Genomic DNA, 16,030 nt, shown 5'->3' with positions numbered 1-16,030 from the left:
AAATGAAAACTGATTCCTCATTATGAAACAACTTGTGAGTGGATGATTTTGATGGGTTGGAATTTTTGCCAAAAGAGGCCAGAGAGGCTTTTTGATATCGTCACCTTCCGGCCAAAGTATCACAATTGATCAACGAAACTGTCCGAAAATTTCACTGAATTTTCTTTGTGCTGCCGATAAAATCCAGTGAAATTTTCAAACAGGTGCAACCAACAATGTCTCTGTCAAAAAATAAAACGGCGTCGGAAATTTTGAAACGTCGCATGGCGCTTGTGATACTTTGGTCGGAAGATGACAATATCCTCATTGTGTTAACATTAATATATGATCGCGTCACTCAAGTTTAATTGAAAAGGAACGATGATGACATTACGAAGGACATTACGTAAAGACGAAGGTCCCTCAAAGACCGATTTATAGTGAATGTTCTCATTCGTTCTGAATTTTTGAAACATCAATAAAAACCATCAAGTGAACGTGCCGGAGGGGGAGGGATGCATAAGACGCGTTTACTCGTGTTGGACACATTTTTTGCGAAAGCCCTGTGAACACTACCAGCAAAAGTTCACGAAACTTTACGCGAAAGTTAATTAGTTCCGTAAACCTATCTCTGTGTGGACAAGGCCTTCCTTTTATAAATATTGAACGAGAAAATTAAGACAGAACAAACATAAATGTGGTTTAATAATTTTAACTTCCGCCGCGCCGCGCTGACCGCACTGTGTCTGACGCAATGCGCGAAGTATTCATGCAGTCTTGTAGGCGCTAATATGTGTTACACGCCGATCACCGCGCCGAGGGCTTCTCCTTTTCATCTCAAGTCCTCGTCATCATTGCTCTCTACGCCGCGCCGTTCCAGACCAAATTGTGTGTTTGGTTTCTCTCTTAACTCGACTAATTAAAGGTGCTGCCTCTTATATTACCGAAAGACGTCAAAATTAAAAATTACTATACTCTCAGGAAATGAGAAATTTTGTCGCCTTTTCTCGTTTGTAATTTTTTTCTGAATCAGATTTTTTTTATACCTACATTTAAAAAAAAATTCAACATTTGCCGCCATGGGCCGCGGCCCATGTGGCCACCCCTTAAATCCGGCCTTGGGGAAAGATGCGTGAAATGAACATAAAAATGATAACTATCGGCAAAATCATCCATCAACTTTTGTTCAGAAATTAAATTTCAAAAGTTGGAAATCATAAAATCTACGACAGCCTGAAATTCGTTGACCAATCAGGGAGCAGCACTTTTTTTAGTAGCAAAAGGATTGAGATAAAATGTTTAGTCTTTCTACAAAGGCACTCTGATATGCTCCTTCCATGCATTGCTGAAGACGTGAGAAAAGCGAAAGTGCCTTCAATTTTGAACATGCAACACGCACATCCGTGGAACATGAATAGTTGCATTAGAGCGCCACAACCAACTTACTATCAGTGTAGTATTCGTAGGTAGAGAAAACCACCGATTCGAATTGTTCATTCTAAAAAAGACTTAAGCGACGGAAATGGGCCTGTTGCAAACTTTTGCTAGAGCAAAACTAAGAGTTGTTTCTTATAGATAATGCCTCAAAAATCACGATGAGCGCATCGGCAAACTCTGAAATGCACTCATAACTTCACAAACTGCGTAAGAAATTTGCGGTTTTTTGAGCTTCCCGCTTCAAAAACGATACTACGGCACAGGTGAACATATTGTAAGAGGAGTCGTTCCATTGTCGGCAATAATCATCATAGCCGACGCCAATCCGCCAAAACACGTTTGATGGGACGAGATAACACCTGAACTGGATTAGACCAGATAACAATCGGTGTGTTAACGTTCATATTTTCCACGCCCGAATTGATTGACCTTGAACTCTCCTTGAATTACGCGCGGAACTGCGTGCAAGCGTCGGCCATGATGAATATCGCCGACGATGGAGCGACTCCTCTAACAAAATGTTCACCTATGCCGTAGTATCGTTTTTGAAGCGGGAAGCTTAAAAAAACGCAAATTTCTTACGCAGATTGTGAAGTTATGAGTGCATTTCAGACTTTGCCGATGCGCTCATCGTGATTTTTGAGGCATTATCTATAAGAAACAACTCTTATTTTTGCTCTAGCAAAAGTTTGCAACAGGCCCATTATAAAACAAGAAAAAACCGTAAAGAAAGTTTTTAATCGAATTTCAGAGCTCTGAAATATTAAAACGATGAATTATTATTTAATCACACTATTCTATAATATACGATTTAAAACAGGTCGATTATTACAGTTTCTAATGTCTCCCTCGTGTTTTTATTTCTGGCGCTTAAGCCCTCTGAATGACATTCAATTATTAGCCTTAGATGCTCTTGTCTCGCGTCACTAACTGGTATTGCTCTTCCTGTATAGGTACTCTGTTATTAGGGTGCTGATATTGACGAGTCCCGTGAATCTCAGAAGAAGTGAGGAAAGCGAAAGTGCCTTCAATATTGAACATGCAACACGCACATCCTTAGAACACGAATAGTTGCATCAAAGGCGCCACAGTCAAATCAGTCCAGTCTTTGTGAGCCGGAAACGCCTCCAGTGTCTAGTTCTTAAATTACAACACGCACACCCGAGATACTGAATCGATTAGCAAAAAATGAAAATTCGTAAATTTTTAGTATGAACTTTCGAGAAAATTAAAAAAAGAAATGAAATTTTATTTACACAACCTATAGAAGGTTTTGATATTTCTAAGTTGCGTTTAAAATTTCGCGAATAATAATTGATCAATAGTCGGTCGGGGGGGGGGGGGGGGGGGCATTCGTTAATTTGCGTATGGGTTGCATTTAAAATTGGTCCCGTTGGCGTAATTTCCAGACTTTTGACTGGCCGGATCGTGGACTGGCTGCCCAGTTCAGGAATGGACAAAAACATCCGTCAGTTCGCGGAATGGGTGATACACTGAAAAAAAATTATCGGCGTTTTTACCAAGGTCCGTTGGTACCTTTACCATCTCACTTTTTTTTACCAATTATTGGTAATTTTACCAAGACAGACTGGTAAGCTTACCTAAAAACCGGTATTTTTACCGTTTTTTTCAGGTAAGAATACCACTTTTATTGGTAATCAATTCCCGGTAACTTTGCCATTTTATCTCGGTAATTCTACCACAGTCGATAAAAAATATTGGCGTTTTTACCAAGGTCCAGTAAAAGTACCGAGAAAGTTCAATAATTTTACAAAGATTTCTCGGTAAAATTACCAATTCCATAAATGGTAATTTTACCAAGAAAAAACTGGGATCCAATAGAACCCTGAATTCTTAGTAATTTTACCCTTTTCTTAGTAAATACACCCAGATTTTTTTTTCAGTGCGTGGAGGCTGCAGGCTTCAAGTAAACTCTCAGCACAGGTCCTGTAAAATTTAAGACGGGTAAGATAGAAAATGTACACGAGAATTATAAAGGGCGCACTTGCGCTCATGAACTCAACTGTGAAAGGAATGAGACTTTTCGAGAAGAGACAGGATAGGAGTGCAATCATGTATTCAATAAACGATAAAATTCATAAGTTGGGAGGATCAAGTCGAGAACCCGTATGCGCCATAAAAAACGTAACACGCATCAGATCGGACATAAAAAGTTGAGATTGAATTTTGATTTTCCAGCATATAGGAGGGCTAGCATGGCGAGAGTTGAAAGGGGGAAACTCGTATTTCCTTTCGGGAAATTGCTGTTTTGGGACTTCTTAACTCATTCCATCCCTTGTCGACTCCTTCGCTTTCCGAGATAGCTTAACATCATTGTTGCCAACCTAACGCGAAAATATTTTCTAGTTCATCATGTGTTTCTGAAGGAGTTTCTGTAGCGCACAGCACTACTGAGTTAAGGAGGAACTCTGTATTAATATTCTAATGCCACCATTGTCCGATACAATCTTTATTTTTGAGGAAATTTATGTTTATATTTCTGGAAATTTTCTGATACACTGGATTAAATAGCAAATACAACTGTCCAAAACATTTAGGAAAGGAAATCAAACATTTTCTTTTGGAAAAGTCGAATTTGATCAACATGAATTCGACAACGTAAATGTTCATACGAAGTTTTCCCTTAGCACTGCATAACAGGTTAGGACATTCAATATAATGAAAAATTTAAAAAAAAAGGAATTAAGTTGCAATTTATTTAATGCTATTTCGTAAGGATGCAACCTCATTTCAACGTTACAAACTTTACACTCGTAATTCCTCTTTTATCAGGAATCTTACGGCATTTCAATTTGAAAATTCCATTCGATTTATTTTCTATCGACACCTACAAAATAGAAAAAATTTGGTGAGGTATTGCGCAGCCTTACTGTTGTAATAAAATGAATGAATAACTTTTCGTCGTCAATTTTAACACCTAGAAATGGGGATACGTTTCTTTGTTTGGGAAAACCACAACTTGCGCATCCGTCTTGATTCTTGAATTAATTTTACTCCCGTGAAAGGTCGGAGTGTCAGAGCGCTCATATTTAGGAATTGACACTCACAATCGTGTAACACATGCGCGAATTACATTTCGCCTTCAAAATACGTGATACCTCACGCATATCCTAGAAGCTGTAATAGTTGTATGTTACAAAATCCTGTCCATTGACAGAATAAACAGACATAATTCGACAGGGTTGGAGGGAAGTATGGAACTTTGGAACGTCGTCACATTCCACTCAAATTATTACAGGGGCCATGCGACGTTTCAAAATTTCCGCCGCCATTTTATTTTTCTACAGAGAAATTGTTCAACGAAGCTGTCTGAAAATTTCACTGAATTTTATCGGCAGCACAAAGAAAATTCAGTGAATTTTTCAAACAGATTCAACCAACAATTTCTCAGTAAAAAAATAAAATAGCGGCGGAAACTTTGAAACGTCGCATGGCGCTTGTGATACTTTGGCCGGGAGGTGACGACTTGAGCCCTTTTCCCTTCCGCCCATTTTCCCTCACAAAGAAAGGGGAAAATTTGTTAATAGGTTGCAAATGGTAGTCTCTCATATTTCTTCTGCGCATCAGCCCATTCAGGGTCGCAAATGTGAATGATTTGCAATGATTATTGTATTCTTTTTGAAGTAATTTTTTTTTATTCGTAGAAAACGCTAAAAACTAAACTGATTACATTCAGACTCTCGTTAACATGAAACCACTCATATCCAATCCAAACCAGCCGGTCAAAAACGCGGTTCGTTGTTGGATGTGATGACCACAAGGTCAGCGCCTCTAACAGGTCACTGCAGTTCCTCTTGCAAGGGAAATTGCCTAAAAGCAAAATCAACCCGACAAAAAAGGCACAAAACACTTAATGTGCTGGAAAGCAAAACACTCACATTTTAGCTGTGGCGGGAAGGGTCAGGAGCACCGACTGAGGGGAAGATTAAGGGGACATGGGTGAATGCAAGCTGGTAAGAATTATCGATGTCAGGGTCGTCAGGGATTAGCACGGTGGTTGCTCTCGTGAAATTAATTATTTTTTTTGGCACACTTGCTCATATGTCGAAATTATGGCCAAAATGCACCTGCGTTGCAAACGCGCGTTTGCACACATGTTGTGACTCCTCGTCCTAAGGGCGTAACTCCATTTTTTGAAGAGCCCATTTCTGCAATGATAAAATCATAAGGAAGAACGCCGTATGAGCCTTCGAGAGTTGCCAAATTTTTCGGATGAAACATGTATTTTTGAAGAAAATTATGCATATTTTCCCTTGAAATTATCAGATATTTTAGTTCAAATTACGAACAAAATTGTCTGAAAAATTGGAGGAAAAATATAAGAATTTTCTCAATAAATTTGTTTTTTACTGAAGGAAATACGACAATGCCGGAATGCTCTTACGGCGCACTCATACTCTTACGACGTGAACATGTACGGTTTCCGAATTTTCAAAATTCGGTTTATGACGTCATTCCCCGCGGTAATGACACCCTTGGTTTCTTCCGCCTCTCTTTCATCCGCGTTTTACATTGAGTAACCAGTGTAAATGTGCGTCACACGGCACACCGACTGACGAAGCAAGGTGAAAGAAACCAAGCGTGTGACCAACGCGGTGTATGACGTCAAAAACCCGACGTCTCACAGGGCAATATTTCAGTTATAATATTGAATGTGGAGAGATGCTGTTCGGATAGGATAGATCTTATGATTTTTAGCTAATCTACAAGAAACAAGCATCAAAACACGATTCTGTCTGTGACCAGCGCAACTGACCCATTACTTTCCGTGTGTCATTATGGTCCTTTTCGAATCTCTTGTCAGGTCCATCCAAACAAGAAGTGCGGACACTTGGGTTAGGTCTTAGGACCAAGTTGGATTGAAATGCACTTCGGAGGGGTTGCTCCGCGCGTAATGCGCTTGTTTGCACCCCGAGTGCGCTCCGGTGTGAGTGCGGAAAGTGTGGCTGTGTACACAGGACCGGGCGTCCCCATCTGCCGGTGGTAAACACCGCGCCGGGTCGCGAGCGGGGCGACGAGGGGCGCAGGGATTCCCTCCGATTCCCTAATTATCGACAAAGTAGAATCGAATTTTCCGTCCGGGCCGTTTAATTCCGATCGATAAAACTCGGTGTACTTTGGCCGAGTCGGTAATTAATCGGGCGATCGGGCCGACAATAAAATCCGCCCCCCTCGTTTTCATCCCTTCGTCTCGCCGTCACCCCCGCGGGCTGAATGGTATCGTTGCATCGCGCGTTTAGCGGGCGGGGGTGGCTTTTTTGATCCGGAGCCAGTTATATGCGCCCGGCGATTAGTGTAATCACTCTCCTCCCTATCTATCTTCCCCCGCGCGCCCCTCTCTCCGGCGATGACGTCAAGACTGCATTGCGCAGACCTCTGCCGTGCTATGGAAAAACGCCTCATGAGCATTTGTTACCAGTTTTCCTATCAGGAAATATTTATTTTTGAAGAAAGTTATGAATAATTTTCCTTGAAATTACTAGACTTTTTAGATCGAATTTCGAAAGAAATCCTCCGGAAAGTCGGAAGAGAAGTATCCATAAATGTCCCCGAAAACTTGCGATTTGTCAAAGGAAATTTGGCAACTTCTGAAGGCTCATACGGCATTTCTTTAGCACGGCAGCCTTATACAAGTAACTTTTCGTCACCGCACAATGTATATTCAGGATGTTGAAGCGGCGAAAGAAACTATACATGGGCGAATCGGGGCTCAGTGTGATTGAGTAAGGTAAAATTGCTCTTGAGGGATAATGAAAGTATTATTGGGTTCAGTTCACCATGGGTTAAAGGGGTGAATTTCGTATCATTTGGCCTAAAAGACAATCAAAGTTACAAAAATTGGCTCTCTGAGAAAATTTCTTTAAGTTAGAGATTGATTGATCCGCAACTTGAAAAACGCGGTTAAAGTTTGCCGGTGCCAATCTTTAAGTAACATTATCATTATTAATCGTTTTCGCCCATTATTCGCCCTTTGCTCTTGGAAGCATCAGAGGACGTTTAGCAAAAAAGCATGAAAATCGATATTCATCATCATCTAGCATCATCATTCCTGGCCTTAAAATTCTGTTCTTTGCTCTTGAAAGTATCAGAGAGCATTTAGCGCTAAATACTGAAAATTGACATTTATGACCCAAAATTGATTTATTTTGCTGTACTTACATCAAGCAACCTAAGTCCTCAACGCAGGGCACATTTTATCTGACTTCATTACAAATGCAAACAAATTTTAAGAGTTTTTTTTTTTAAATTTATTTTAAGGTGCAAGTTTGACTTTTTGCCATACATTTTTCCCTCAGACGATTTTTCGTTTTTAGGGCCCTCGAAATTTTAAAGGCAAAACACGTTTTATCTGGAATTTTGTCGTGACGTATACATCGCAAATAGGTTAAAATTTCGAAATAAAGGGTAAAACGCACTCCACTGATAACTTCAATTCGAAGAATATTAAATTGGGGCAACTGCATGTTGAAGGAGACACATTGACTTTTTCAATTTCATGTAAAAGTGACAACTTTGCGTTAATACATGGTTTTTGCATTCTGAGTTGAAAAAAGAGGAAATTGTACAACATTTATTACCACACAGACCCAATTTCATCGCAATCTGTCCAAAAATGTCGCCACAGATGTTAAAAAATATTTTACCCTCCCAAGAGGAAAATATCAGTGGAGTAATATGACGACATCTTTTTTGACCCAAAAAATTAACCTCCGCAGGGTACTATACTTCGATAAATCGTTTTTATCAGGCAACAATAAAAACACATTAAAATACAATTATTATCAGGTAGGTACCCTGATACCAACGGCTGCTGTGCCAGAAAATATTTGTCAGGTAGACGTCATGTTTTTTGACATTGTAATTCGTACCATGTGCAATATATTACCAATAAGATGCAAGACGATCTGCCACGTAACTGTGCAAGACGTGTCAAAATAAGTCGCGTTTCTAAGTTAAAAGAGTCCATCTTACATTATTTTACCTCTCTAAATGCAACGGCAGTGATGGTAAAAAATTGCGGAGAGAGAGGGAATGAAAAAGAGCGGAGAGCAAGGAGAAGATGAAGGAGGGGAGAGAGAATTACATCATGTGGCTATGATTAAGGAGAAGGGGAGGAAAGATTCCAATTGAAATGACAGTTAAACACATGTCGCGTGTAAATACTTGTGGGATTCCTTTGAGAGAGGGACCCTCTTTGCTCCTCACACCCTACCTACTTAACAAATTGATTCACTTGGCGCTGCCCCTCTTATTGATAAGTTAAACATTTTATAATTTGTCACAATTAATGTCTATTATGAGGATGCTGTCAGTCATGTAATGTAAAATACATTTAAATGTTCACTTTTTACGTTACTTTTCGCTTCATAATGTTTGAAGGGAATCTTAGTCTGGTAATTGGACCACATTGTTAAACATTGTAAGTTAAACATTTTATTATTTGTCACGATTAATGTCTATTATGAGGATGCTGTCAGTCATGTAATGTAAAATACATTTAAATGTTCACTTTTTGCATTAATTTTCGCTACGATGTTTGAAGGGAATCTTAGTCTGGCAACTGGACCGCATTTAGCAGAAAGGAACCAAGCCACATTCGCTATTGCCAAAATTTACAAGGCAATTTAATTTTTTACAAGAGAAAGTCTGTGCGGATTTCTTTGAAAATTTTAAGATATTCGCCTCGTGCTATTCAGCAAATTCACTGAAATTTGCACAAAAACCCGCACAACCGGTTTCATGTAAAAAATTAAACTGTCCAATTTATGGCGATAGCTGACGTGGCTTAGTTCCTTTCTGCTTGACACGGTCCAAGTGTGGTAAATTTTTTTGTCTCCTAGCCTCTCAATACTGGAAATAAATTTTAACGCAATGTCTATTTTAGTGAAATGTCCAGCGGAGGTTGTGCGGATCTCTTTAAAAACAAAAAAGCTTCAGCAGTCAAGCCTCTGTTAACCAAATCATATGGCAGGCCAGTCATTGCAGGCTATTATAGACGTATTACCTAAGTTCTTAAAATGACTTTAACGAACCCTTGAACAGAAGAAAGACAAGTAATTTTGAGATCTTGCGTTAGGTATCCTTGTTATATTCGATCTAATAAAGCGAGGCAAAAGAGACTTCTCCTTAAAGATCAAGTTCATCATTACCTCACGTTCCTTGAGGATAAAGTAACTTTGATCCCTGGCGCATAGGAAATGTATAACTGCACACACGCTAGAGTGTTTAATCTCAGCGGCAATCCTGATCTTCTGCCATCAAGTTGAAGCGATACTCTTACAGGCGCTCTGAGCAACTATTCCGCCACGGAAGTATTGCACAGTATCGGACGGAAATGAAGGCGCATCAACGTACGTAAATTGACTGGTTTCGTTTAGCAATGTGTAGTGCCGTCCAGATCCTACAATGCGCGGCTCCTATTCGATTGATTTTTGTGGAACTTGGTACAAGATGACATTTTTTCAATGGCATTCTTGAATTTCAACCCAAATTTTCAATATTTCCAAAAGCTAAGAAAGCGGACGTGGCATAAAATGCTATCTTGGCTCCCGTTCGAGCGATTTTTGTGAGACTCGGTTGCGGAAGGTATTTTTTGACAAGGAACTCTAATTTTCAGTTACATTTTCAAAAATTCAAAATCCATGATTATGGAAGTGGCCTAAAATGACATCTTGGCGCCCATGAAATTAACTAAACTTGCTATTGAAATATCATTTCCCCGTTCAGTTTCAAAATGAACGCATGTACCACATTTCACTTTATATCAATGTGGTTGCTCTTACACTGAAAAAAAAAAAACTCCGGCCGCAGGCCATACTCACGTACTCCGTACTCACGAATTATATAGACAAACCGTCGCGTCTGCGTTCCGGGCCTAGAGGCCGATAGTTTCCGAGCATGGCACCCGGAGCAATTGAAGCTACGGCTCCAGCACCCGGAACTCTTAGCCTCTGAGCCCGAGAATGACGGTATGCTTAGATAGTCCGTAACTTTTTTATTCAGTGTAACAGGGATGAACCCTGCACATATTTAAAACAGGTCGAAAGCTAACAAGAGCTTCGTTGACATTTTACACCATACTGAGCTCCTAAAAATAATCTAATATCGACAAATATGTCTATACAGCTCGTAACTTTTTTATTCAGTGTAACAGGGATGAACCCTGCATATATTTAAAACAGGTTGAAAGCTAACTAGAGCTTCGCTGACACTTTACACCATACTGAGCTCCTAAAAATAATCTAATATTGACAAATCAGATATACGCAACTGAGAGTAGACTAAATACAACTTATTTTCTTAACAAGGAGCGACGATAAAAATATGCGCACGGAGGCCCGGGCTGGTGACGCGATGGCTATAAGGCGAGGGGGTGAACTGTTTGTTTATCCTCGCGATGACAAGGGGAGGTGCGTGGTGCTTCGGTGACGGGCAATTGGATTGTTGGTGCTCGCGGGCAGTGCAGCGTTAACCAAGAATGTGGCTTTGCCGCTTAGCGAACCAGCCAAAGGGACCGTCGCACATGGGGTCGCATTGCTCAAATACTGAACAATTTTTGTCGATAGATTAGTTCTGTCGTGCTAAGCAAGAAGGATGTAAGAGCCTTCAGGCGTTGCCAAATCTCTTTTGACAAATCACGAATTTTCAGGAAAATTTGTGAATATATCTGCTCCAATTTTTCAGAGAATTTCGCACGTAATTTGATCTAAAAATTCTGAAAATTTCAAGAAAAAATTTTAATAACTTTTTTCAAAAACAAATATCTTTTGAGAGGAAATGTTGAAACATTCAAATGCTCATACGGCGTTTTTCCTTGGAGCGGTAGAGTAGCCCGATCGTGTAATTAATCGCAAATGGAGTGCTCTGAACGAGATACGTGAGTCACCTATTTTGTCGAGCGCTGAACTTAAATGATATAAAACGTCCGTAATCTGGTCGATATACCTCTAAACTGTCATAATTACGCATTTTTTTATTTTTATTTATGAAATGCCTAAAATAATATTAACCTTACTTCGAACAAGTCATTGATTCAGGCTGCAATTGCAAAAATTGTGTGAACAAAATTGCCTGAAAAACTGGAAAAAAATATTTAATATTTTTCCAGTAAATTCGTCTTTCATCAAAGGAAATTAGGCAAGGGTTCATGCGGCGTTTTTCCTTAGCACGGCAGAGAGGAGCGGAGGTTTATTTGAGGGGCTTGGAGGCCAAGGCGCATACATGCAGTTTTCGAAAATTGAGATTTTAATGACTTCAGATGAAACTAGTCTTAATGCATATCCTGTGAAAAATTCCCTCCCAAATGCCAAGTTTTAAGAGTCAAAAACCGAGTTTGACCTTTTTCCCGCCAAAAAGATCAAAGTTATTTCGAAGCTTCAAGCACGCATTTCTCGAAAAAGCAAAAACTGCACTTATGCGCCTTCTCCTCCAAGCCCCTCATTTGAGCTTGGACACATCCAAATTGGACTAAATTTTGCAATTAAGAACTATAAATTTCGGTTCGGTTTAAAAACAACGTATGTGCCATTAGTTTCCTTATGCACATAAGTGTTTTTTAGATGAGTCAGAATATATAGCTCCAAATTGCAACATGCAGTCCAATTAGCGTTGTATTCGGGATCGGTGTGCGACTCAAAGGGCATATATGAGGATAGCCCCCGCTGAGTGTAGTGTGATCGATTCCTGGGTGTAAATTAAATTAGCATGACAAAGACCCCCAGGCCGGGGGGGGGGGAGGGGTGGTTGGGCCGGAGGCAGAGGGGCGACAAACAGGGCCATTTGGAAGATGTTGTCCTTTCATATTAGCACCCTCTCGGTCGGGCCACTTTTTGTTAAATGAATACTCGTGCCGATTAAACTATTCATAGGCCGGGGTCGTTTTATTTGCTCGACTCGGCGTTTCGGAGGATCCTCTAATTATCCGCCGAGACAAATGTCACCCGTTCTGTCTCTTTTTTACCCCGTCCGCCGTCCGGCTATCTGTTCCCGCTGTTTGATTTACTGGCTCCGCGAGCACTTGCCCTCCCCTCTGCCCCTGATTTGGCGGCTAATTGGCACCTTTAATTGTAGCAGAAGTATCGCGTTTATGTGTTGGTGCCACCCTCTGGCCACTTTGCGTTTCGACCCTTGAAAGAGCCTCGCGCCTGTGCAGTGAGGGCCATTTTGGGTCCTATTCTGTTCTGTCGTGCTAAGGAGAAACGCCGTACAAGCATTTGAATGCTGCCTTTCCTTTCAAAAAATATTTATTTTTGAAGAAAGTTAAGAATGTTTTTCCTCGAATTTTTCAGACTTTTGAGAACAAATTACAAACGAAATCCTTCGAAAAATTGTAAGAGAGATTTTCACAAATTTTCCTGGAAATTCCTAATTTGTCGAAGGAAATTTGGCAACGCCTGAAGGCTTATACAGCTTTCTTCCTTAGCGAGGTAGTATTTCTATCAGGTGTCAAGCAAGCTAGACACCACGCGGGTTGAAGAGGATCTGTAGTACATTTGAGAACGTTTCGATAGCCGATCAATTAATTGATAATTTCTGACATTTAATGGATTTTTCAAAAAATCTCCAATGCCCTTATCAAGGCGTAAGCAGAGGGTTGTTTTCTCAGCCATTTTAGCATCGAAAAACTGTACCACTTCTGATTGGCCTGCAAGTTTTAGGTTTTCGACTTTTATCAGAAGCTAATCGCATCATTAGCCTTCATTTTTGCCAGAAGTCGATGGATAGCTCTAAATAACGCCCTTTAAGATTGAACATTGCATATTTTTTTCTTATTAATTTTTTTTGTTTAAGAAAGCACGCCTGTGTTCCATAGCAAATGAAATGAAACATTTTTTTACAGATCTGTTTGTAAAATTGCATAATACTTGTTGAAAATCATTGCCATGACTTCCAGTTTGCGCCTCAAGAACAATACTCTCGATGCACAATTTTCGCAGCATTGGATGGTTATCTCAAAAGAACAACGCAATTATAGCATTACTGCTCTTTTTTGAGAAGATTCTTAAAGAATGTCAATTTTTGAACTTTCATTATGTCATATATGCCCAAAATGTTATTACGTGGCATGAGATCTCATTCGGTTATCAAAATTAAAAGCTACGGAACATAAAATAAGATGAAGGGTCGTGGCTGCTCACTTTGAAATCCACCTTTGCATCCATCTACCTCAACAAAATCATAGGACAATTTTATTTATGCCATGAAAACAATTCAACAAAAACGTCGCATCGGTACCAAGAGTAGCAAGACTCTTACCTAATTGTATGCATAATGGAAAATTTATGAAAAACAAAATTCATGATTTGTTTTCCGTTGTTTCAGGCTCACATCATGCGCTTTTGGGCAAAACGAGGAGACCACGGACAGCTTTCACAAGTCAGCAGCTCCTAGAACTAGAAAAACAATTTCATCAAAATAAATACTTATCAAGGCCGAAAAGATTCGAAGTGGCTACTAGTCTGATGCTGACAGAAACACAGGTTAGTTCTGATTTTTTGAATAATCTTTTAGCATTGTCGTAAGGCACTGAATACCACTATTCCGACTCTTGGGAGCGCATGCGGCATACCTTACCGAATTGAAGGCGCAAAATGCCGAGTTAGCTTTGGCATCGTTTCTCGTTTGTTTTACGTTTCTTTTACATCTATCTAAAAAGTAGCTGTTCGGCATGATTTACATCTTGCGACAGTCCACATTGATGGCTTCATTCGTTATTCTTTATTATTCGTATACAAATCTTTATTGCAACGATTCAAAACCTCCAATTATGTGTAGTTTCTTAAATGAAAACTAACCAAAGTGTCACCCGGTTTTCTGTGAATATTTTTGAATACAAGGAGAAAATTCACAGGAAAATTTTCAAGAGAAAATCTTAAATGATCTCTTTTGAAAAAGAATAAAACATAATCATCGACTCATATAAGTACAGCGTCGCAATCGGAGACATGCATTTCCCGACTTTATCCCTCGGTAATACGAATACTTCCACCTTGGTCTCATTGTCAACAGTCACATGGACTGAATTGAGCAACTAGGAAAGAGATCCTTCCAGGATGAATATTTTCCACGTGCCTAACTACAAATAAAATTTCCTGAGGACTGAGTAGAGTCCCTTTATACTGAGAGTGAAGACAGTGCGAATCCATTTTTTATTGGTTCCCTATTTTAGGCCTTCATAGTGTCACAAACGGGAATGAAGATTACAGTTTCACCAATTGCAAAGATTATAAACTGAAATGGACCGGGGAATAGGAGATACGGCAAGGAACTAATGAAATGAGAGTGGGAAGGGAACGTAGACAGGAATTCGGTGATAGGTTGATTGAAGATTACAGCAAACGTCCGATTTGTGTAATCTTTATTACCGTTTGTGACATCCACAAGCCGCATTGTCTCAGCTCTCCCTATATAAAGGGACTCTAGGACTGAGTGTAAAAAATAGTGCTTGGATCAGTCACATTTGGACCGCGTTTAATAGAAAGGAACCAAGCTACATCAGCTTTTGCAAAATTTAATTGTGTAATTTAATTTTTCACAGGAAAAAGATTGTGCGGATTTGTGTGCAAAATATAAGTGAATTTTCTGCGCATTACGAAGCAAATTCCTTAACATTTTCAAAGAAATCTGCACGAACGGCCTCCTGTGAAAAATTATATTGCCCAGTTAATTTGACAATACACTGAAAAAAATGTATGCTGTTTTAGCACGTGCGATGTCAAAAATGTGTCTGGTGATCCTAACATGCTGCCTTGATTGCCCACGCAGTTGAATTTGCATTCACAGGATGTGAAGTTAACGGCGAGGGCAGTAAAGGCAGTATCTTGGAATCACCAGACACATTTTCGACATCCTAGATGCTAAAACAGCATATTATTTTTTTCAGCTGATGTAGCTTGTTTCCTTTCTGCTGAACGCAATCTATTTTGCCAACGTCTAAGCTTCGCCATCAAACCAAAAATCTGTGACGTGGAGGACTGACCCATTAATAAAGGTAACGTCAACCTTGCGGTATATTGGCAGTATGACGAGAGCAAATAGGAGAGGGTCCGTGGTGAATTTTTACGGCGAAATAATCAAGGAGGGAGCTTTCCCGATCTTGGCAGGAGCTCCAGAGCCCGGTCGAAAGAACTTCTCCTCTTGATTGTTGGTGCTCAAATGCGAATCACCATTGGTGCCCGTGTTTTACTCGAGCAAATTGAATGGAATAGCAATTTACCTCGATTGCTGGGTTCCCGCTCGTTTTATTTAATCTCCGAGCGCCGCGCTTAAACGCAACCCGCAAAGCGCATTTTCGCCGCGCTCCCCGGAACGGAATATACATTATTTATGAGGCTTCATTTTCCGCTCGTAACATTAGGATGAATTAAATGGGAGCGATTCCACGAGCTCACTCTCTCGGTCCTTCGCGCTCCGTTCATTTCACGCTACTTTATCTGATTTAATTTTGGTTTATTCGCCGTCTTTCCCTTCTTCCGCACCAAAAAACGGATTGAATTGGAGATTTTGGCACATTTTATCATGATTAGGTGTACTCGGGGAAAGGCTTGCAAGTGCCAAGAACTCGGGATTTAACCGTCAAAAATCTACGTGAATT

At 40.0% G+C, this 16,030-nt stretch overlaps 1 protein-coding gene across 1 annotated transcript in view; it reads left to right on the top strand.

Annotated features, from left to right (window-relative positions):
- The window catches only part of LOC109034946 (uncharacterized), a 39,326-nt gene that overhangs the window by 14,638 nt on the left and 8,658 nt on the right, over positions 1–16,030 (top strand). The window contains exon 2 of the mRNA XM_019048378.2: positions 13,759–13,916. Coding sequence (XP_018903923.2) covers positions 13,759–13,916 — 158 coding nt within the window. The remainder of the gene's footprint in view (positions 1–13,758; positions 13,917–16,030) is intronic.

Source organism: Bemisia tabaci, chromosome 8 (assembly GCF_918797505.1).
Source record: "Bemisia tabaci chromosome 8, PGI_BMITA_v3".
Lineage (NCBI taxonomy): Eukaryota > Metazoa > Arthropoda > Insecta > Hemiptera > Aleyrodidae > Bemisia > Bemisia tabaci.
The sequence above is the reverse complement of the archived record's forward strand: the minus strand, read 5'-3'. Positions and strand labels throughout refer to the sequence as shown.